Genomic DNA, 24,809 nt, shown 5'->3' with positions numbered 1-24,809 from the left:
AAATAGCAGATGGTGTTTTTATTGAAGCAGTCCAATGAACCTTCATTCTCTCTGGGAGAACTTGCAATGTTGAAATACTTTAGATTAGATGGTCATTTTTATCAAACAAATAAAAGTATTAGTATACTTTTAGTTAGACAGTAGTATTTAGATCGTTTCAGCAGTATTTAGACTAAATACTGTTGAAACGATCTAAATACTGTTGAAACGATTAAAATACTGTTGAAACGATCTAAATACTGTTGAAACGATCTAAATACTGTTGAAACGATTTAAATACTGTCGAAACGATCTAAATACTGTTGAAACGATCTAAATACTGTTGAAACGATTTAAATACTGTCGAAACGATCTAAATACTGTTGAAACGATCTAAATACTGTTGAAACGATCTAAATATCTAATATCAAAAATATCAATAAGAGCACTCATTTAACACATCGGCTAATGCCATCGACTGTCATAGGCGTCCAATGAACCTTCATTCTCTCTGGGAAAAATAAGAGCACTCATTTAACACATCAGCTGCTGCCATCGACTGTCATAGGCGTCCAATGAACCTTCATTCTCTCTGGGAGAAATAAGAGCACTCATTTAACACATCAGCTGCTGCCATCGACTGTCATAGGCGTCCAATGAACCTTCATTCTCTCTGGGAGAATGAATGGGAGAATCTCTCTTAAGGTAGAAAAATTGTTAAAAATGCCCAGAAAAGTGTTCCAAAAGCAGAGTAATAGTTTTTAAAACAGCATTTAATGATTAAATACAAATACTGGAGCTTTTTAGACATTAATTGGGGGTGATTTTCCCGGGGGAAAGACAGCTATAAACCTTGGCGCGACCAAATGCGACGACCATTTGTGAAAGGGCCTAAATTTCACTTAAACGGGGTAAAATACGCACTTATTGATGAAATACAAATACCGGAGCTTATCAGACATGACTACCGGGCTCTGGGGGTGATTTTCCCGGGGGAAAGACAGCTATAAACCTTGGCGCGACCAAATGCGACGACCATTTGCGAAAGGGCCTAAATGTCACTTAAACGGGGTAAAATACGCACTTATTGATGAAATACAAATACCCGAGCTTATCAGACATGACTACCGGGCTCTGGGGGTGATTTTCCCGGGGCAAAGACAGCGATAAAAGTCGGCGCGACCAAATGCGACGATATGCGACCATTCGCAAAAGTGCCAAAAATGGACTAAAATGCGGTAAAATCAGCACTTAGTGATGAAATACAAATACTGGAGCTAGAATGACAGTCAATGGCAGCAGCTGGTGTGTTAAATGAGTGCTCTTATTTCTCCGAGAGAGAATGAAGGTTCATTGGACGCCTATGACAGTCGATGGCAGCAGCCGATGTGTTAAATGAGTGCTCTTATTGATATTTTGATATTAGATATTTAGATCGTTTCAACAGTATTTAGATCGTTTCAACAGTATTTAGACCGTTTCAACAGTATTTAAATCGTTTCAACAGTATTTAGATCGTTTCAACAGTATTTAGAGTCTAAATACTGCTGAAACAATCTAAATACTACTGTCTAACTAAAAGTATACTAATACTTTTATTTGTTTGATAAAAATGACCATCTAATCTAAAGTATTTCAACATTGCAAGTTCTCCCAGAGAGAATGAAGGTTCATTGGACTGCTTCAATAAAAACACCATCTGCTATTTAATAAATTGACAGTAGATGGCAGCAGCCGATCAGGCGACCAAAAGACCGACGACAAAAAAGACCGGCGACAAAAAAGACCGGCGACCCAAAAGACGACGACCAAACTTCCGGGCGACCTAAAGACCGCGACCAAAAGACCGGTGACCAAAAGACCGGCGACCAATCGACCGCACACGTTTAATACACAATTGATTAGCCGTTAAGAAATTGTTGCAGGTATTGTTCCCCTGTATTGGCTACTAACTAATTATGAGGTAGAGGGCAGATTATGGTATTTTAAGTTGTGTTGACCACCCCCTGCAGTCTTTTCTCTCTTCTATCTACTTCTGTGCAGCTTGAGAAGCACTGGGCTAAGGGACGCTGCGTCTCCATGATGCCACCCAAAATTATCTATTTTTATATAGCACTAGCGGCATCCTCCACATTGGGTGCAGCAAGGTCACCCAGAAGTCTCAAATTTTGGCCAGGATCGCCTCCTCTGCACTGCCCTTCTCGCCAAAATCCACCGGCCGATTGGTTTTGGCGAACAGCCATCAAAGGCGTTTTTTTCCGTGTTCTTGTCTTAGTATGGGTAACATCATTTTAAGTTATGTATATGAAATTCAAAAATATTTTGCCATGAGGTGGAATTGCGACTGCATAGGTGAGAGAGAAGGAGGCAAATGTTAGTCAGCTGAGTAAACGCAGGCACATAAAAACACAATTTAATTAGGAATTGAAGAATATGACATATTTTATTCCTTCATTTTATTTTAGCTGTTTCATTTTGATATAGTACCACAGTAGGATTAAAACTATTGTTCTCAACTCAATCACAATGAACAAAAGGTCTTTTGTTTGAGTTTCTGCTTTAAGGTGTGGTCCAGGTGATAAGTGGTCCAGGTGATAAGTGGTCCAGATGAAATCAGGGACAAAGGGATCCCCGCGGAGAGGGCGATGGTCCAGATGATACCAGACACAAAGGAATTCCTGCGGAGAGGGCGACCATGCCAGATGTGGATTCAAGGACAAGCAGATTCTAGGAGAGGACACCCCCGCAGAACGTCGTGGGACAGTCCACATATCATTAAACTCAGCGAATGAATATTCATCTGTGTTATACTATAATTGGGCAAACGCGGGTTTGGACTTTAGTCTCTTTCATCCTCCACTGAAGCACGGCGATGCTCAGCTGGTTTTATATTTGGGAAAGGGACCCGGAGCTCTGTAAGGATCAATATCAGGAATAAATCATCTGTGGAGTAACGCGCATACCCTGGTCTCTTCCTTCGATGCTGAACACGCACAACTTGTTAGACGGGATCAGACTGAGTTAAGGAATTATGGTTAGGTGCTAAAACTATACGTCTAACAGAATTTATCTGTGGCCATATGTGCCTTCATCTGCCTACTGAACAACTCTCCAAACCGAAGCTGGAATCACAAGTGACCCTCTGACTTCACAACTAGAACAACCAGCAGATTTTTAGCTGTCTGCTGGAGTCATGCGCATATGTGGGTACGTCCATTGTGCACCATTTGAGTCACATGTACGTGGGCAAGCAGCTACGAAAGACGGCTCGACACCAATGCAAGCAGCAGAGGCCAGGCAGGGTGGTGGTAACTCAACATTTTTAATCAAGGTAACCAAGAAACAAATGGCACACAAAAGCTGGGGCTAAAAAAAGATAAAAACAAGAACACGACTTGGACAGGGAACAGCCGAACACAGCACATTGCCGAGGACACAAAAAGAAATACTATACAATGTCAGCGAACTTAAATACACAAACATGAGGAAAAGATGGGTGACACATGCGGCAGTGGATAGGTTGGGACAAATCAAGGAGGCAACAATCGGTGAAACGAATGCAGAATCACAAGGACAAGGGAGAATTGGTAAAAAATAACAACACAAAACCTGACAATTAGGTTTTCTATTCTCTTTTTGGTATGTGGGTGTGACTGTCCTGTACATTATCTTAAAGAGACAAATAACATAATACACAAAACGTTTTTCAGACAAACCTGAAGTGTAGGCAATTATGTCAGCCAAACCAGTGAAATGAACATCGTGTATCAGTACTGAAAAGCTAAGCACAAATGTTTGTTCTGATTGTGACATCATGTGAAACAGCTAGATTAGATTACTTGTCGATGTTAAAAAAAAGAATAGTCGGTCTTCCCAATTTTGATAATCATAATAATAACAATAATTCTCAAATATTTTATATGGAATAATTATTCATTCATTTTCTGAACCGCTTCATCGTGACTAGGGTCGCAGGGGGTGCTGGAGGCTATCCCAGCTGACTTTGGGGGCGAGGTAGGGGTCACACTGCTGGCCAGGCGATCGCATGGCATGAGGAGACTGTGGGATAGACTGGCCAACTTGCTTTTGTTTGTTCACATTGCGCAATGTAAGATAGGCTGGCCAACTTGGTTTGCAATTGTTTGTCCGCATCGCGCAATGTAAGATAGGCTGGCCACACTTGGTTTGAATTGTTTGTTCGCATCGCGCAATGTAAGATAGATTGGCTAACTTGGGTTTATAATTGTTTGTTCGCATTGGGCCATGTGGCCAAACTCGGTTTGCAATTGTTTGTTCGCATTGCGTAATGTAGGATAGGCTGCGGAATAAGTCAGGGACTTGTAGTTTTGGAGTATTCAGAGATATTGGGTGAATCACGAAGTATTGAGATCAATTTCGGTAAATTTTGAATAGAATTGTTGTTTAAACTATTAAGTAAGTGATTAATATGGGTCAGAAAAAGACAAGGGAGATGGGTTTGTTGCCAGACTGCAGAATGGAGATCAGAGGGTTACCGGATGGGGGGTTGCCAGTGTCTGCCGCGATGGGTGGAGAGGCATGGTTTCTGTCCCAGTTTGAAGGATGTGGAAGGTTTGATGAAGGATATGGAAGGTTTGATGAACGTAGAAAGGGATTGTTGAAGAAAAGCTTTTAGTAAATCAATAGAAAAGAGTTTTGTAAGCATGAAGAAAAGATTAATGCAAGTGCATAGAAAAGAAAGTGTGGGGAAAGCAGCAATTGAAATTGGATTGGATTGGATAACTTTATTCATCCCGTATTCGGGAAATTTGTTGTCACAGTAGCAAGAGGGTGAGGATGCAGGAATAGGAAAGGCATTTTAGACATAAATAGATAGGTAAAAGTAAGTTAATAAATAAATACATGAATAAATATATAAATAAATAAGCGTGTTGCTTAGCACATATATACAGACGCTCCCCTACTTACGAACGCAATTGGTTCCGAGCGATTGTTCATAAGTTGAATTTGTTTGTAAGTTGATTCAGTGCTATATTTTGTATTATAATTTATGTTTAAGGCCAATATAAGTATATTGAAGGTTTATATAAGTGCATTTGTATGTTTAAGGCTTGTATAAGTAACACGCATTGGTTTGTACTGAAAAAAAAAATTAATAAAATGGAGAGAATATGTACAGTACTGTAGAGAGAGAGAGATTTATGTATTAGAAACTGGCCAAAAGAAGCGACCTAATGACGATTGCACAGTTTTCTTCTTTTTTTCATCATAAATGATGCGGTAGCACTTTATGGCATCAGTCAATTGGTTTGCAAACTTTGTGCAACGTTCAATATTTGGGTCCTGCTGCTCGATCTTTCTGTTTATAAATGCTACTGACGGTCGAACAATTTAATGCCCGTGAAACGCTCACCACTCTCACGCGCATCAAGCTTCGTTATTATTGCCACTCGTTTCAAATGAAATGGCTTGCCTCTTCCTTGCAACTCCCTCAATAGAAGCCTTTAGCTTTTTACCAACCATATTCAATATTGGATGCATGAGATATTTAATGATACAAATGAAAAAGGTTCTTTGCACACTGGAGATACATTCACGCACTTCCGCATTGCAACGAAGAAGAAGGTAGATGCTGGGTGAGCTGAGCTCTCACAGCGCCAGGCGTCGGTATTAGCGGCGGAAAGAAGTACTACTCCGAAAAAGGCGCGAAATACAAAATTGGACTTGCGAACATTTTTGGACTTAAACGCAATTTGCAGACATGTTCGTATGTACCGTTGTTCGTAAGTTGAATGTTCGTAAGTAGGGGAGCGTCTGTACATACATACACATAAGACTAAACCTTCTTACAAAGGGTTAAAATAAACGACCAGAAAAAGAGAAACTACAATGGGAAACAGAAGGAGCTACTCAACACAAGAACGGCCTCCATGCAAACAAGTCATGCGTTCCACCATCATTGAGCCATGGGAGGAGCCATGTCTCAAAAGGAGGGATAGTATAATCCCAGAAGTCTCCAAACCTACTTTAATTTTGTTTTTTACAGAAACTGTCTCACCTGCTGTAGACACAACTCTCAAGGCAATGAACGACCCAAGCGCGGAACAAGGCAAACAGGGACATAGAGGACATCCGAGGTTCTGAACATGGATTTCATCGAACTGAACCAAAGTGGCACATACAAGTACTCTCTTGTGATCATTGACGCGCTTGCCAAGTGGGTTGAGATATGCCCATCCAAGAAAGCTGACGGCAGGGCAGTCCCAAAAACCATATGCAAAAGTACCATTCCAAGCCATGGAATATCACGAGTCATTTGGAGTGATGGTGGTGCTCGCTTCGTGAGCTGCGTGATCCAAGCTATGGGACGGCATCTTGGAATTGACCTGAGGTATCATTGCGCCTGCCACCCTCAAAGTGCTGGACTCGTTGAAAGAACCAATGGAACAGTAAGACTCAGACTGGTGGTGGAGGAGACAGGAGAAACAGATTATCTCACTCAGTGGTTGTGGAAAATGTTCCAAGAAAGAACTGTGATAAATGCAAATGATCTGCCGACATCTTCTCGGTCTCCCACACAGGAGGTCCTGTCCCCAGGTGACCTGGTACTCGTCAAGGTGATAAAAAGAAAGTGCTGGTCATCTCCAAGTTGGGACGGACCTCACCATGTGATGTTGACCGCTAACTTCACCATGTTGGCCACCACCGTCAAAGCTGATGAACAAGTGTTGGAGCTCACGACCATGATCCAGTGTGGGGCTCGGATGTCCCCCTCAAACACAAACACTGGTCAGTCTCCTCCAAAATCCTGATGGCTCTGTTCCCCTGGGTGGGAGCGGCAAGGAACGCCCTGCGTCTGGAGACCGGGGAGCCGCCATGGCCCAGGTGATTGTCCAGGGCCGCCTTGCTCTTGACGGAGTGGCCGCCCAGCGGGAAGGTGTGTGTGCCGTGGTAGAAGACTCATGCTGCACCTTCATCCCTGCCAATGCATTCTACTCAGTCCATGATGCCCTACAAACTATGAAGAACATACAGAACGCTATGACCAAAGATCCGTTTCCACAACGAGGATGGCTTGACTGGTTCCTCTCGGGCTCATGGACACAGACTCTTTTGAAAGCCCCAGTACCGTTCGTAACTGTTATTGCTCTCGTGCTTGTTATCCTAACCTGTTCTTTACCCTGCTTCTTAGCTTTAATCAAACGTACCATTAATGCCACAGTCAAATGTACCAGGATTGTTGAAACCCAGCTAATGCTAACTCGTATACACATGCAACAATCCATATCCCAATCTGACCCTGATGTTGTGCTACTGTCTGACACTGATTATTTTCTTTCCTATTCTGAGACACCAGACCATGAGGCGATCGTCCCAAGCGGGAATTCAAGGGAGGAATTTTCCCTCAACTCCGTGAGGGTTTTCACCCCCTCCTGGTCAGTCTAAACTCCAGTTCGAAGTAATTTGTGGGGAATTTCATTCAAGGGTAGCGTCGGTAACGAATGAAGTTCCGATGTTTTTATGCTCACAGCAGGAGGGAATTGTGGGATAGGCTGGCCAACTTGCTTTTGTTTGTTCACATTGCGCAATGTAAGATAGGCTGGCCAACTTGGTTTGCAATTGTTTGTTTGCATCGCACAATGTGAGATAGGCTGGCCACACTTGGTTTGCAATTGTTTGTTTGCATCGCATAATGTGAGATAGGCTGGCCACACTTGGTTTGCAATTGTTTGTTATGCAGTGCTTTGTTGGGGATGCGGGAGCACGGAGAGGGACAGGAACAGGCTGAATAAGCTGGTCAGGAGGGCCAGCTCTGTTCTGGGCTGTCCTCTGGACTCTGTGGAGGAAGTGGGAGAGCGGAGGATGCTGACCAGGATGATGTCCATCATGGACAGCACCTCCCACCCCCTGCATGAGTCTGTGGAGTCCCTCCGAAGCTCCTTTAGCAATAGACTGCGGCACCCTCATTGCAGGAAGGAGCGCTTCCGCAGATCCTTCCTCCCATCAGCTGTCAGGCTCTTTAACAAAAAAATGGCTGTGTTAAGACCTACCGTATGCATGCATGTACATTTATGTGTATGTATGTATGTATATATGTGCTAAGCAACACGCTTATTTAATTATATATTTATTCATGTATTTATTTCTTGACCTACTTATTACCTATCTATTTATGTCTAAAATGCCTTTCCTATTCCTGCATCCTCACCCTCTTGCCACTGGAACAACGAAATTTCCCGAATACGGGATGAATAAAGTTATCCAATCCAATCCAATCCAATCGCGCAATGTAAGATAGGTTGGCTAACTCGATTTGCAATTGTTTGTTCGCGTTGCGCCATGTGGCCAAACTCGGTTTGAAATTGTTTGTTCGCATTGCACAATGTAACATAGGCTGCGGCAGTTAGTGTGAGCTATAAAAACATCGTGTTTGCACAAACTTAAAACCTGCAAATGTCTAACCATATTAGCCTAAAGTTTTGTTTGCACAAACTTAAAACCTGCAAATGTCTAACCATATTAGCCCAAAGTTTTGTTTGCACAAACTCTGTCCTACATCGCTGTCATAGAGACTTTACCCTGTTTGTTCATTCCGAGAGAGAGTTGCAAGGACAACAGACTGTTAGCGTGTTCACAGCTGTTCGAGCTCTCTCCCCATCTTGCAGTCTGGTAATAAACCTAGTTCCTATTAAATTGATCTCACTCTTTCTTAACCTGTTCCTGAAGTTGTATTACAGATCTATCATAAAACAGACAACCATTCACTCTCACGCTCATACCTAGGGAAATTTAAAGTGTCCAACCAGCCTACCATGCATGTCTTTGGAATGTGAGAGGAAACAGGAGTACCCGGAGGGAACCCATGCAGGGTCGGGAGAACATGCAACTTCCACGAAGATGGACTGACCTGGATTTTAACCCAGGACCCCTGAACTTTGAGGCCAACGTGCTAACCACTCAGCCGCCAGGCCGCCTGGAGTAATTATGAAATGGTCAAATAGAGTGACATTTGAATGCCAAATTCGTTTTCCACATGAAAAGTGTCATAATTTCAACGTGGTCAACATTTCATGTAAACTTTGAGAAAACCCCATCAAACAAGAATAAACAACAGATTCATGTTTTGTATGTTAAATGATTGTTTTCACTTACAGTCTGTGGCCATTCCAACAGCAATACACTTCTTGAAGCGACAATCCTGGCACTGGTTTCTGGTAACCTTGTCTATGGAACAATTTCTCTCGTACTTACAAGTGTAAGTTTGTCTAAGATTTTTCTGAATTGTTCTTCTGAAGAAGCCCTAGACAGTAGAGGCATATATTTATATATCCATGTACATATTTTCTCACACATTTTTCTAATTCAAGAATTACCGTAAAACATTTTTCCATCCTGTGAGTGTGATAGAATAATACTATATTTTGTTTTGTTTTCTTTGATTCCTTCAAAATGCATTGACATTATTCATTCATTCATCTTCCATACCGCATATCCTTGAAAGGGTTGCAGGGGTTGCTGGAGCCTAACCCAACGGACTTTGGGCAAAAGGTAGACTACGCACTAGACTGGTCGCCAGTCAATCGTAGGGCACACAGACAGACAAACGACCACACACACTCCAATATATCCCGCCACCAGCGGGAATTGAGCCCGTGTCTGCTCGCACCGAAGTTGGGCAATTGAACCTCTACAGTGTACTCTACACCACGAAGCATTTACGTTAGATATCCATATACAGTCATACCTCCACTTACGAATGCCTCGAGGTGCGACATTTCCAGGTGACGAAAGCTTTTTATATGCAAATGAGTGCCTCAAGATAAGAAAACTATCCAAGTAACTAAAAACCCCCAAAAGTACATGCAATCCTTTTCCGTTATTTTATTTTGAAAATATTGTCGCAGATGGATTGTTCCTCACTTTAAAAGCTCCCTACACCATACACTGGGCTCTCATTGGCTGTCTCACAACAACCCTCCATTTTACTTTGACCCATTGTCTGTTTAAACTTATTTATGCTTCGGGAAACTGTGGCCGAGTGCTTCAACCTGAACCGCAGCCTGCGGTGGGCCAAATTATGTCGCGGGGGCAGGCGATGGGGCGAGTTTTTCAGAAAGTCTATATGTGTACCAGGGTGTCGCATTTTTGAGGTCGGAAAAGTGGGTCATTCAAGTCGTCTTGCTAAAAAACGCTAAAGACCCTCGATTTTGGAAGTTCCAAAAACAGCCATTTCATACGGAATGGACGCCATTTCTACATTTTACGTCCGATTTTAATGCGGTTTTTGACTATGGTTAGCTTCAATAGTGAATTGTGTCAGAGCCCGATTTTTGAATTTTGTCTTTGGTTCTTCAAAAAATCGATTCAAATCGACACCGAGGTCACACTTTTGACCTTTGACCCAGTTTTTTAACACATGCAAAACTTTCGGATTGGATAATTTTATTCATCCCGTATTCGGGAAATTTCGTTGTCACAGTAGCAAGAGGGTGAGGATGCAGAAATAGGAAAGGCATTTTAGACATAAATAGATAAGTAATAAGTAAATAAATAAATACATGAATAAATATATAACTAAATAAGCGTGTTGCTGAAATATATATATATATATATATATATATATATATATATATATATATATATATATATATATATATATATATATATATATATATATGAATACAGACGCTCCCCTACTTACGAACAAGTTACGTTCCGAGCGATTGTACGTAAGGTGAATTTGTTCGTAAGTTGCTTCAGTGCTATATTTTGTATTCTAATTTATGTTTAAGGCCTATATAAGTATATTGAAGATTTAAATAAGTGCATTTGTATGTTTCTCTAAATCGTCTGTATATATATATATATATATATATATATATATATATATATATATATATATATGTATATATATACTTATATATATATATACCTCTACTTATGAAATTAATTGGTTCCAGATCTTTTTTCGTAACTTGAAAATTTCATCAATAGAGCAGTACTTTATATGTAAATTCTCTAAATAGTTCCATGGTCCTCACACAACTACCAACTAAACCCTTTAAAATTGGTCAGTGTCCCAATTTTGCATGAAAGATGTGGAGAAACAAACAAAAATGAGAGAAAATTATAAGAAAATTATTTATTAATGTCTTAAAATGAATAACGCATACAAAGTGGGTACGGTGCACAAGAGGAACAAATCAAACAAGCACACACACGCACCCACACACATCCACCCAAAACCCTAACAAGACATTGACAACCACACGAAAACATAAGCACACGTCTTATAAACGCAACATGAGGAATTCAAACAAGAACATTAACAAAATTAATCAACAAAAACATTAACGTTTTATTATTTTTTTGGAATTTAATTTTTCACCCATTTATTAGTCGCTACTGGTTAAAACCTGTTTGGATTCCACTTGTCCTTCTGCCGAGCTCGTTGATGGACGTTGTGAAAAAAAATCAAAGATGATTGACTTTGACCCCTTTAACAATGGAACAAATGTCGTCAAAGTGGGCGATCGTACGACTCATGAACACTTTTTCTGGATGGTGTTTTTTTCAGCGAAGACAGAAAGTTCATGAAATATCAAAAGTACATAAGAAAGAATCTTGAAACATGGATAGTGGTTGTTGTGAGACAGCCAATGAGTGCTCATTAGAGTGTAGGGAGGTTTTAAAGTGAGAATCAATGCATCCACGACAATATTTTCAAAATAAAATAACGGATAAGAAATGCATGTACTTTTTGAGGGATTTCGTATCTTGGATATTTTTCGTATTTCATTTGCATATAAAAAGTTTCGCAGCCTGAAAATGTCGCACCTTGAGGCATTCGTAAGGAGAGGCATGACTGTATATAATTTCTGCTTCTACAATACATTCAGAAATTTATTTTTTACCTTACATCCTTCACAGGTAATACAGCGATAATGGTACCCTGTAGCGTTGTCCCCACACACGATGCAAAGCTCATCTTTGTCCAAGTAACTTGGTATGTACCCTTGGGAGAAGAAAATATTTTTATTTTATTTTATAGCCTATGCATATGATTCATGAATAGAATGACTACTTCAGATATACAGTGGGGGGAAAAGTTCTTCTACTTGAAAAGATTAGAGAGGTCTGTAATTGTCAACATGGGTAAACTTCAACCATGAGAGACAGAATGTGGAAAAAAACAGAAAATCACATTGTTTGATTTTTAAAGAATGTATTTGCATATCATGGTGGAAAATAAGTATTTGGTCAATACCAAAAGTTCATCTCAATACTTTGTTATGTACCCTTTGTTGGCAATAATGGAGGCCAAAGGTTTTCTGTAACTCTTCACAAGCTTTTCACACACTGTTGGTGGTATTTTGGCCCTTTCCTCCATGCAGATCTCCTCTAGAGCAGTGATGTTTTGGGGCTGTCATTGGGCAACACGGACTTTCAACTCCCTCCACAGATTTTCTATGGGGTTGAGATCTGGAGACTGGCTAGGCCACTCCAGGACCTTGAAATGCTTCTTACGAACCCACTCCTTTGTTGCCCTGGCTGTGTGTTTGGGATCATTGTCATGCTGAAAGATCCAGCCACGTGTCATCTTCAATGTCCTTGCTGATGGAAGGAGATTTTCACTAAAAATCTCTCGATTGCTTCACAGTGAGTATGGTGTTCTTCGGATGTTCTTCAAACACGAGAACCTGTGTTTCTAACAAAAAGTTCTATTTTGGTTTCATCTGACCATAAAACATTCTCCTAGTCCTCTTCTGGAGCATCCAAATGCTCTCTAGCAAACCGCAGACGGACTTGGATGTGTACTGGCTTCAGCAGGGGGACACGTCTGGCATTGCAGGATTTGAGTCCCTGGCGGTGCATTGTGTTACTGATAATAGCCTTTGTTACTGCGGTTCCAGCTCTTTGTAGGTCATTCACTAGGTCTCCTGTGTGGTTCTGGGATTTTTGCTCACCGTTCTTGTTATCGTTTTGACGCCACGGGGTGAGATCTTGCATGGAGCCCCAGATGGAGGGAGATTATCAGTGGTCTTGTATGTCTTCCATTTTCTAATAATGAATCCCACAGTTGATTTCTTTAACCAAGCGTTTTACCTATTGCAGGTTCAGTCTTCCCAGCCTGGTGCAGGTCTACAATTTTGTCTCTGGTGTCCTTCGACAGCTCTTTGGTCTTGGCCATTGTGGAAATTGGAGTGTGAGCGACTGAGGTTTTGGACAGGTGGCTTTTATATCGATAATGAGTTAAAACAGATGCTATTAATACAGGTAATGAGTGGAGGCCTCGTTAGACCTCATTAGTAGAAGTTAGACCTCTTTGACATCTTGCAAGTTTGTAGGTGACCAAATACTTATTTTCCACTCTAATTTGGAAATAAATTCTTTAAAAATCAAACAATGTCATTTTCAGTTTTTTTTCCACATTCTGTCTCTCATGGTTGAGGTTTACACATGTTGACAATTACAGGCCTCTCTTATCTTTTCATGTAGGAGAACTTGGAATTGGAATTGGTGGTTGACTAAATACATATTTGCCCCACTGTTTATGTATAAATGGTGCATAAAGGAATTTTTAGTTCACCAAAATAGTGTATCCACAAGCAATTGTGGTTGCAGCACCTGCCCCTTTAATGCTAGACTTTCAGGATAATACATTGTAATAGCGATGTTTACTTACCATTTTGTCACCGTACTAAAACAGTTAATCTTCAAATGATAGAATCAAGTATGCTGCTAAAGTACCATTCGTTAATGGAAAATGTTTTAATGACCTAAACAAGTCACATGCACTTGAGTGGATTAATGACAAGGCATGGCTATAACACCTAGCTCAACTTCATGTTAGTATGTGGTGTTTAGAACGGCTTGTTGTGTTGCCATGGTTGCGGAGAGGAGTTGGACCCATGTGCGGGAATTCAGCTACAAAAAGGGAGTGCAGATGCATAAACTTAAGGCTTCAATATTAACTCAAAAATGTACAAAACAGATGCTTACAAACCTAACACCAGGAAAAATTAACAAAAAAACAAACGGAATGGGGAAGCACACAGATGAGGAGACACACACCAATGAAAATGCAACATAACCATAGACGGAAAAGAATAGCACACAGACGAACAAATACGATGACAATCACAAACACCTGGGTCCCACAAGGGAAGGAGAGCCAGAAAGGACACAGCAGGTGAAACTCGTGTACAATCACGCGGACAGGACACACAAGGAAAACTCACCCCACCACCAAACCCCAACAAAACATTACAGTATGATGGGCCACAGAACGCCTCAACCGGGAAGCACAATGAGTCACAGGCTGCCTCAACCGGGAAGCACAATGGGTCGCAGGTTGCCTCGACCGGGAAACACGATGGGCTGCAGGCAACATTCCCTGTAAGCTGCGCAACTGTGCAATTACGCAATGGTCGCACACTCTCAGCACTCTCAGCGCACAAGAAAACCTATCCAGCGCAGTGAACCTACTGAAAATTAATTCCATATAAATAAATATATATTTTTCTGTATCATTTCGCTTTAATTGTTTCATTGACAGGTTTCCAATCAATCATTGGATATGATGCAATTAAGCTTCGCAGCCAATCACGGCATTGACAGTACTTGCTCATCACTGTGTAAGTGTTTGTGCATACAATTCAATTTATTATCCGCGAAATTCGAGAGATTTCTTTACTGTCATCCTTTACCATATCGCGGCTTCAATACATCACTTTGATTTATGGAAAGTATCCAAATTAAAAATGTGAATAAAAATGTCAAAATTCATGCTGAAACTCGCAAGCAGAACACACTACCCTGTCTTCCACTTGTCACTAAGAAAAATGACTGAAGTCAGGAGACTGTCACTCAACTCTGAAGAAGAAAAATGGAAGGCAGCGGGAGGTGGGCGTCACTATTGTCCGGAAATAGAGCTCTCTGAGCGAACTCGATGGCAGGAATCCTCGGTGAGAGTGGATTTTTTTTAGAAATGAAAGCCCCAGGCGACCTTCTGGCGGATGTCGTCGCCCTTAACCAAAAATAGAGCTCTCTGAGCGGATTGGAGGACAGGGAGCTTCGGTGAGGGTGGATTTTTTTTCATAAATGTGAAATGGCTGGACGGCGGTCTTAGTACTTTGAGAATTCGGCAAGAAACTTTCAATATGGCTCACAGTTTGAAACAAAGTGTCCCGGAAATTGATGACAACATGGTCATAACCATCAAGTATGGCAATGGCCTTGACACTGTCATGTCTTTCTACAAAAGCATATTGGTACAACAAAAGAAACAGCGGACACAACTTCCCATCAACATCTTTCTTGTGCTCCAAAAACCTCTCTCAAAAACTCCCAAAAAGCTCCCCACTGTGTAGTTTGGCTTTTGGGATGGTTTGTATGCTTTTGGCCTATTGTGTCCCTCATGGTTTCCCTTCCCTCGTGTGATCAGGTGTGTGTACTTTATAAGCAACCCTTGACTGTCTACTTGAACCCTGTGTGTTTGTCAATCTTTGTCAGAGGTCAGAGAATCTTTGTTTGCTCCATGCCAAGTTACTACGCCATGTTCCATGTTACTCATCACCTCATGTCTTCCCGTCAGGTTTGGTTTTGTTATTTGATTCTAAGTCCTTGTATTTTCTTGATATCCTTGCCACGTTTTATTGAATATTTTGTTATAGCACTCCACACATTCGTCCATTGCCTGTTTCCCTGCATTTGGCTCCAACTACGTCCCACGACCGACCTAGTTGTATGACCCACTTTGCCTATCCGAACCCTCACTCAGCGTTGTCACAAATCACACCAGCCCACACTCGCATTGAATTAGCTAATGCTTTCTTTTGCATTCCACTCCCTCCTTTAATGAGACATTTTTTTGTTTTCCCTGCATAAAAGGACACCAAAATTTAAGTCCTCCTGGATAAATTTACATATCAGGTCCAGGTATTTTGTTTGTTTGTTTATAGATAATTTCATCACTTAATTAACATAAAAGTACATAAATATTTTACACTTTGGTCTTTAAAACAATATTTTAATTGATACTGGTAAAGTTTAATGCATTTGGAACAAATTAGTAAAAATCAACATCCCTTAGTTATGGTTTCTACCTGAAGCCACCACAACCAATTGTTTTTTTGCATGTAAAAAAAGATCATTATTATTTTTCAAATGTTGAAAACAAATATTTACTTCATTGGTTGGAAAATAAATTCTACTATGTTTTATTTGTTTCAAAATTTTCAAAATTGGTGATATTCATATGGTTCCTATGGAAAGCACTTTGCTTCGATTTCAATTTTTTTGAAATATTCAAAAAACAGCTATTTTCTGACATTTTAAAAGACGTTTTCAAGCTATTCATTGATTTATCAATTTTACTACATATATCGAGCTGGTGGGCCAGTGGTTAGAGCACTGGCCTCACAGTTCTCAGGGTTCCATACAGGTTCGGACCTTCCTGTGTGGAGTTTGCATGTTCCCTGCGGGCTTGCGTGTGTACCCCTACACACATATATGTATATATATATATATATATATATATATATGTATATATATATGTATATATATATATATATATATATATATATATATATATATATATATATTGTTGGAGTAATCATTATTATAAATGTGTTTGCAATGAATATAAAGCCTTATAATATACATGCTTACTATATTAATCAATATATTTGCTTATTAGGAATAGTAATGCTCATCCTAAATGTGTAACTATATTAAACAATATATATATATATATGTGTTGATCGCTTTCAACGAAGACAAACGCTTACGCCAAGGTCGCTCTCCAGGACAGCTGGGTCCAGCGAGAGATACGAGTTTGCAAAGACATAAAACAATACACTGAGTCCTTGCTCCGAGGACTGATTACTGGAAGATACGCCTCAACCCTTTCCCCAGATGCAAGTTCGCAATGAAGATCTGTGAAGGACGCTTAAATTGTTGTTGGGTCAGCGGATGGCTATCAAGCATATTGTTTTAATTTGTGACGCTAGTTTGACGCTAGGTTTGCTTGATTATAGAATTGTTTTGTTTCTTGCTTACGCAATTGGATCGAGTCCTTGTAATTGTTTTGATTTGAGGCCTTAAATGGGCAGGACATAATGCCACTCGTGAGAATAATCTTGGTCGGCCGAGCGGCGGGATGTATTCTCTTCTTGCAAGAATTAAATGGTGAGATGTGACTACAGATGCCTTTTTTATTGACAGCTGAATTGGAAAAACCTAAGGATAAACCTACAATTGGATAAACCTAACATTTGGTCCTTCGAACCTGTGGTCAAGATACCGAAGCAGAATCCAGGTCGCTCCCGTTCGATATCTGGAAAGACCGTGCACGGCGCTTAAATACCCTTTTCCGGGCTGGATAACTCGAAGGAGCGCCTGGGTTCTCGACGGTTTCGACGACTAACCCTCTGAAAGAGACATCTGGGGTCATATCTGGTAAGTCCACGTGAATGTCTGCGTTTGTTGAAGGGGCATTGCACGTGAGGTCCATTTTTTTTAAATGAGACTCGCGTCCAGGGGACTGCGACACGCATCCAGGGGACTGCGTTAAAAAACCCTGGGTATACTAGTCGCTGCCAGGTAAAAAGAGACAGAGCTGGAGTCTATAAAACTAGGGGCAGTTCGGGGTGTCCTGTGCCGTGGTCCGGAAAGGTACAAATATAACTCTGACAGTATATCAAGCTAGGGTATACATTTGTGTTGCGTGTGTTACGTGTTGCGTGTGTTACGTATGTCCTTCCGCGGAAAAGAAATTTGCTAACTGATAACTGAGTGCACGCGAGCTCCATCCAAAGATGGGCAGCTCGAATGAGAAAGCGGCTAGAGACGACGATCCAAAACAGCGTCTGCCGTGTAGAGATTGGAAGTTTGTTGAAAATCAAAGCGCTACAAGGGTTAAACACCTAAATTTATGGATAAACAAATATGGGTTTGCTGGCAAGCTTAAATATGCATGAAATATTAAAACCTGCAGGATAAAATACACACTAAGCATAGAAGTAATCTATATATAATATGTGAAGGGAGAACAAGCGACACGGCTTGTTCCACAGATACTAATTATTGTTTTTGATGACGAGGCGGGGAAAGGCAAAACGTGCTGTTTTGTATATGATAGCGGTCCTCGGCTGGTTGATAGGAGCGAGGCGATGGGCTGTTTTATTCTAAAAACAAGACAGGCCTGCTCAAAATGATTTGAATGAGGATGTTGAGCTAAATTTTTAACCAGAGATCACATTCTTTGTGAATGAATTCAATTGGAATTTTTTGTATGATGCTGAAAGTTGTAAAACGGCAATTAAAATGGTTATTTCCAAGTGCTAGGCGTGCTTTGTTAATAGTAACTAAATGTACTGTCAATGTACTGGAATGAAATGGCTTATTGTGGCTTATCCTGGTTTCGTTCCCGTCTGCTAGCGGGAATATTTTGGTTAACAGAAATACAAAACGGCAAATTAAATGTTTAGCGGGCTTGCCAAAACTGCGTTTTTGTCATATTCTAAACTTGCCAAATAATGCGTTGATTGCGGGGGAAGCGCTCTGTTTTGGTGCGGCTGATTTGACGGTGTTGACATTATAATACAGTATAGTATGCGCGCGGACCGCACAAGCGACTAAAATTTTTGGGGGACCCCTTCCGTGGATAATATTACAATAATTGGCCTTGGGGGTGCTGAAGCAAACTTGAGGGCAGAAATGGGTTTTGCTATGATATAGTTGTGCTTGCAGCATATTGTGATTATGGGGTCTTGGCAAACTATGGTGATATAGTTGGATATCGGGAGAGGAATTAATTTAGTCTTCTCTAAAAAGCGTTATAATTGTGTGCACAGGAGGACAAAAAGAAAAAAGAGCGTTTTGGAATTTGTAAACAAAAGATAAGGATGCTGCTTCTGCAGCGAGCGTGAAGGTCACAGTCAGCGGCTAAGGGCGCGCTTCCGTTTAAACATTTCAGAATAAGAACAAAACATGGTCTACAAGGGATGCAGGGTTCCGCGATGATCTTCGCATTTATTTTTGGGATTTAATCAGAAATGTCTTTCGAGGTGATAGAAAATCTGTTTGGCAAAGATTGATTTGGTAAAAGCTTTGGAATTGGGAATAATACTATTATTATTATTTTATTTTTTGTTTTGTGAAGTTCAAAGGGCTCTTAATTGAAGAGAGCTAGTTTTGGAGGATAAAACGATTGGCCGGTTAAAGAAAAATGAATGGATTTTTTACAATATTATGGCATATTGGTGACAATTTGTGGGTCCTTTATTAAGCATTGAAAATTGTAATTAGGAAATGCCTAGTAAAAGGTGGATTTCTCTAATTTAATTGTAGATTTTTCGTGTGGTAAACAGGGAGCTATAAGAAATGGCTCTTATCTTAAGTAAACATAGTATGGGGTGATTTGCAATTTATGTCTTAGGTATTAAGAGTTATTTGGTTGTTAAAGAGATCAGATATGAATTTAACAATGCAGAAATGGCATGAGAAATTTCGTGGCATTCGTCCAAATTATTAGGTAAATTGAACCTGGCTGGGGTAGATAAGATAATTGATTTAGGATAGGCAAAGTTTCCCTGGAAGAAACATGGAGCGTCTTTAGGTGCACAAAAGACTTTCCCTGTTTGGCCTGAAGGGGGATATGCTTTGGTATAGGTCATATTGATGACTATTGGGACGTTACTGCCTATTGCTTTAGGGGCATACAAATTAAGAATTTAGCCAAAACTTACTGCATTGCAATTATGGGGTTAATACACCTAAATGTTACGGTGATAACGATTGGCAATAACAAGCTTAGATAAAGGGGAATATCTACAACAAATTCAGGTAGGGCCTTCCATGGTGTGAAACAAGTGAAATAATGTCTATGTTTTAGAAATAACATCTCCAAATTATAAAATATCAACCTTGGAGAAATGCTTTAAGTAGATGGGTTGACTAGAATGGGCAAAATTCGATATTATTAAAAGGGGGTGTAACTTAATGCAGAACATGGAGATAAAGTTTTTACAAACGGTTAAATAAAAGGGTGTGTGTGTGTGTTTCAATGTGTCACAACTTTTCCGTTATTGCATTATTGGCGAATAGATAGTTAATCACAGCCACTCGCTTGGCAGTCTACATGCTGACTGACTGGGGTAAGGGGCGGTGGCAATTGAACAAATTTCTATTTTTAGATATGTGGCATGTGGATCTAATACATTAATTATCTAGTTTCTTCAGGCATCAATTTTGCGGTTCGAGGATCTACTAATGCGGAGTGGATCCAGACCTTCCGGAGTGTGGAGTATTCCTGGTGTCCTCAAGAATTCGTAGGTTTTCTCTGGGTGTCCAGTTTTACTCCAACAAACCAAAATTATGGATGATTGGGGGAGCACTCAAAGCAAATTCCTTGATTATGAGTGCGAGCGTGGATGAGTGTCTGTCTTTTGTGTTTTAATTGGCTGGCCACCAAGATATATCAATATTCTAATATCAAGGTGGAATATTTCTGAAATCGCTGATAAGCCTTTCGAGGACGGCGGTGGCAGAGTAGGACAGAAACAAAAAAAGAAAATAATTTCGCCAAATGAAATTTTTGATTTCTGCAATGGGAAATTTTGGGACCCTGGGGGACTAAACAAAAACAAAAGACTTATCTGGGAGGGCTGCCATTTTGAGTCATGGTAAATTTCATGCCTCAAAAAAGGGGGAGGTTATATATATTCAATCTATATGCAGATATATGGCCAAAACACGGGCGATTCCCCCTCATGTCAAGCTACAAAAGCTACATATCCATTTCAAAGGATACATATGGATTTAAACAGATTGGGGAAACCTTGTTGCAGAAACTGGTCTAGATTGGCAAGCTTGGATGACACACCCGTGCGAAAAAACCATCAGGCCTTCGATAAAATTAAACCATACGTTGAGGGCATTACAAATCATTATTCAGACTGACAAATTAACTTGTGGATCCTTGTCTGACGTTTTTCCTAAGTCCATGGGCAGGTGGAGAAGACTCTTTTTACAAAAATCTACAATTGTGTCTCAACAACAATGTCTACGGAGACGGTAAGAAAGCCGTCAGAGATGGAAACACCCGGATCCGCCATAGTAAAATTAAAATCTGAGATGAGCAGAGAATTCATTTCCGCAACAGGGATTTCCCAAACGGGCAATAATTGGTTGCTGTTTGTTGGAAAATGCAGCTAATACTATAAATCAAACCTGCATAACATGTATGGGGCCTCGCCCTCTCTTACAAGCAGTACCCGCGCAAATTACTCCTGATTGTGTAATGGAGATAATGACAAATGAAAATGTAAGCTTTTAAATCATTTTACCTGCTTAAAACCTTACAGGGCATGGTCTGAAGCTGGAGGCAATAAATGAGACGTGGTGTGCCCACGTCCTAAAACCGACTACACCCTGGTACCACGTTCTGACCTATGGTGGTGGTGGGGTCAAAACAAATTATACGACTCCTGCCAAAATGACAGCAGGACTTTGTGCCTTGGTCTCACTGCTATTACCAGTGTCTGTTTTTCCATCTACAGTAGAGGAGATACAATTGGCTGCACAGAAATCCGGTATGATGGCGGGCCCCTCGTGACGGCGTCGATCGGCATAGAGAGAGGGTGATCCGACATACATTGATGCGATTGGCATCCACGGGGTGTACCAGATGAGTATAAATTGGCTAATCAGATCGCAGCAGGTTGGGAGTATATTTTTCTTTTACTTACTCCAAACAAAAATGTTGATCGGATATATTACCTGCATTACAATGTCCAAAAACTTGGAAACTATACTGAACAGGGATTTGTGGCGATAAAGGAACAATTGGCAGCCACCAGTCTTATGGCGTTCCAGGATCGCATAGCAGTTGATATGCTGCTTGCGGAGTAAGGGGGCGTATGCAATGTTTGAAAATGTTGCACTCAACAACACGTCACCCGGTGGGTCCCTCACCCAAGCCATTAGTGGCCTGCAGACCCTCAACCGCAATATGAAGAAGCATTCTGGAGTCAGAGAATCCGCCTGGAGCTGGTGGCATAAGCCCTTTGGATTTGGCCCAATCTGTTGCATTTTCCGTAGCCCTTTTTGCTACGATTTTGACATTATGTGGGTGTTGTATTATTCCCTGCTTAAGATCTTTGATAAGCCGACTTATGACCACTGCGATTGCCCCTACAAATTCTAAAAATGAATTATATCCCCTACTAATGAAACGTGCTGACAGCAGCAGTGAATTTCAAGAGCATGGTGGTTCCGAGGATGAAAAAAAATGGCGAAAATGATTTTGTTTTCTGCTTTCAGACCTGCCGAACGAGTAGGGCCTAAGCGGGTAAAATTAAAACAGCCAACGGAGATATCCCTCTCTTCTTGGATTTGCCATAAAATGAATAACGAACATATAATAAAAGGGGGGAATGTTGGGTTCATTCTGGGATGTTACTATATGTTCATTTGGAATTAATGGAATAAAGCTGAAAGAAAGTTTTTTTTAAGGGGATCATGTGCAAATTTATAATATAGGGGGGAATGTTGGAGTAATCATTATTATAAATGTGTTTGCAATGAATATAAAGCCTTATAATATACATGCTTACTATATTAATCAATATATTTGCTTATTAGGAATAGTAATGCTCATCCTAAATGTGTAACTATATTAAACAATATATATATATGTGTTGATCGCTTTCAACGAAGACAAACGCTTACGCCAAGGTCGCTCTCCAGGACAGCTGGGTCCAGCGAGAGATACGAGTTCGCAAAGACATAAAACAATACACTGAGTCCTTGCTCCGAGGACTGATGACTGGAAGATACGCCTCAACCCTTTCCCCAGATGCAAGTTCGCAATGAAGATCTGTGAAGGACGCTTAAATTGTTGTTGGGTCAGCGGATGGCTATCAAGCATATTGTTTTAATTTGTGATGCTAGTTTGACGCTAGGTTTGCTTGATTATAGAATTGTTTTGTTTCTTGCTTACGCAATTGGATCGAGTCGATAACCTTGTAATTGTTTTGATTTGAGGCCTTAAATGGGTAGGACATAATGCCACTCGTGAGAATAATCTTGGTCGGCCGAGCGGCGGGATGTATTCTCTTCTTGCAAGAATTAAATGGTGAGATGTGACTACAGATGCCTTTTTTATTGACAGCTGAATTGGAAAAACCTAAGGATAAACCTAACATATATATATATATATATATATATATATATATATATATATATATATACATATATATATATATATATATATATATATATATACATATGTATATATATATATGTATATATATATATATATATATATATATATATATATTTATGGGGGCAGAAATCATTATCTCAGATAAGCCTTCTGCCGACTCTCCATCCAATCAATAATAATCCAATCAAAAAGGAATTCGGCTGCATGATGCCAAGACTTGGATTTATAATAAGACTTAAATTGAAAAGCCCAGAGGTCAATGACTGATTGATGAAAAAGTCATGCCTAATTATTAACCTTAACAAAACATCAGACAGGAAAAACAAGCTGAAAATTACTTTTATGTTGAGCAAACCTTTAAACTGAAGCATCAAACCAGAAAGCCAAAAGTCATCATTCAGTTATCCTACCTTTTTTGTGTTCTCCTTGCATCCATTTGAGGTAAGGGAGGTCTGACTTATTTTCAGGAAAATGATTTGGTTCATGATGGAAATTATTAAGGGGGACCTCAATGCTACAAAGGTCACTCTTTATACCAAAAGAGGCACCACTATACAAACAATTATAGTGCTGGCCAGATGGCAGAACCTGCTCAGGGCATGGCGGATGGTGAAGAGGTTGGGGTTCATGTTGTCCATATCCTGGTCCTTCACCCGAGTACAAACAGTGGTCTCCACCATTCTGAAATGTGTATTCCCCAATCATTGAGTGAGGCATCTCATAAACGTCAGTTATGCGGTAATTCATCATGGAAATACGCAGCAGAGAATTATTGTTAGTCTAACTAAATTCTGAAGGCTGATATTCTTAAAACAAAAAAAAATAGTTAGTCAACGTATCAATCCACAAAAATCCTGAAAAAAATTGCCTGGAAAAATCCAACACTCCCAACAAAAGAGAGATTTTAAATTTGACTACTACACTCACAGTCCAAAGGATGCAAATGTCCACCCACCACCACACGGGTGAATTGATACGTAGAGATTTATGACGATGCAGGGCCCTAATCTCACACCACAAATCCTTGATGTGCCACAGACAGTGACGATGTCACAGATTAAGAACGTTCTCATCACGTCGATGGTAAATAGCCACTTGTAGAAAACAGTAAAAAGCAATTCTAACCAAAAAAAATGTTCTCGAAATGTAAGTTAAAAAATAATTTTAGTGGTACGTACCTCTATGTACGAATGCTTCTACATACAAAATATTCAGGTATGTCTCGATGGTAACCATTTTGTTCCAAGATACGATAAAAAATTAAAGTTAAGAAACGCCAGACAAAATCAAACATCCCCTAAACCTTAATACGGGAAGTGATGAATTATCATAATGAATCTAAAACTGGAAAAATTCAATTCATTTCTACTCAGTGTTTTTTTCATCTGTCGTTTAAAAGCAATTTGAGAGTCAAGAGTGATTCCCAGGTGTTGGGGTTATTCTGGATAATATTATAGATGTATGCATTTTAATTACTTTTGTATAAGAGTGTATTTAATTTGAGACTGGGGCAAACTCGAGGTCACCCTGCTGGCTCCAGCTTGTTGACATAACACTTCACCCTCCAAGGACTGTTTACTGGGAGATACACCTCGCAACCCAGACACCCAGATGCAAG

At 40.2% G+C, this 24,809-nt stretch overlaps 1 protein-coding gene across 2 annotated transcripts in view; it reads right to left on the bottom strand.

Annotated features, from left to right (window-relative positions):
* The window catches only part of LOC144067255 (thyroid hormone receptor beta-like), a 66,976-nt gene extending 42,816 nt beyond the window's left edge, over nucleotides 1-24,160 (bottom strand). For both annotated transcript variants that reach the window (XM_077590850.1, XM_077590849.1), the window contains exons 1-3: nucleotides 23,602-24,160; nucleotides 11,874-11,974; nucleotides 9,112-9,259 (exon numbers count right to left, since the gene is read on the bottom strand). In XM_077590850.1, the coding sequence (XP_077446976.1) occupies nucleotides 9,112-9,259; nucleotides 11,874-11,974; nucleotides 23,602-23,941 (589 nt within the window). In that variant the 5' untranslated portion in view covers nucleotides 23,942-24,160. The remainder of the gene's footprint in view (nucleotides 1-9,111; nucleotides 9,260-11,873; nucleotides 11,975-23,601) is intronic.
* Nucleotides 24,161-24,809: the final 649 nt, after the last annotated feature.

The sequence above is a fragment of the Stigmatopora argus genome, chromosome 21, assembly GCF_051989625.1.
Source record: "Stigmatopora argus isolate UIUO_Sarg chromosome 21, RoL_Sarg_1.0, whole genome shotgun sequence".
Classification (NCBI taxonomy): Eukaryota; Metazoa; Chordata; class Actinopteri; order Syngnathiformes; family Syngnathidae; genus Stigmatopora; species Stigmatopora argus.
The sequence above is the reverse complement of the archived record's forward strand: the minus strand, read 5'-3'. Positions and strand labels throughout refer to the sequence as shown.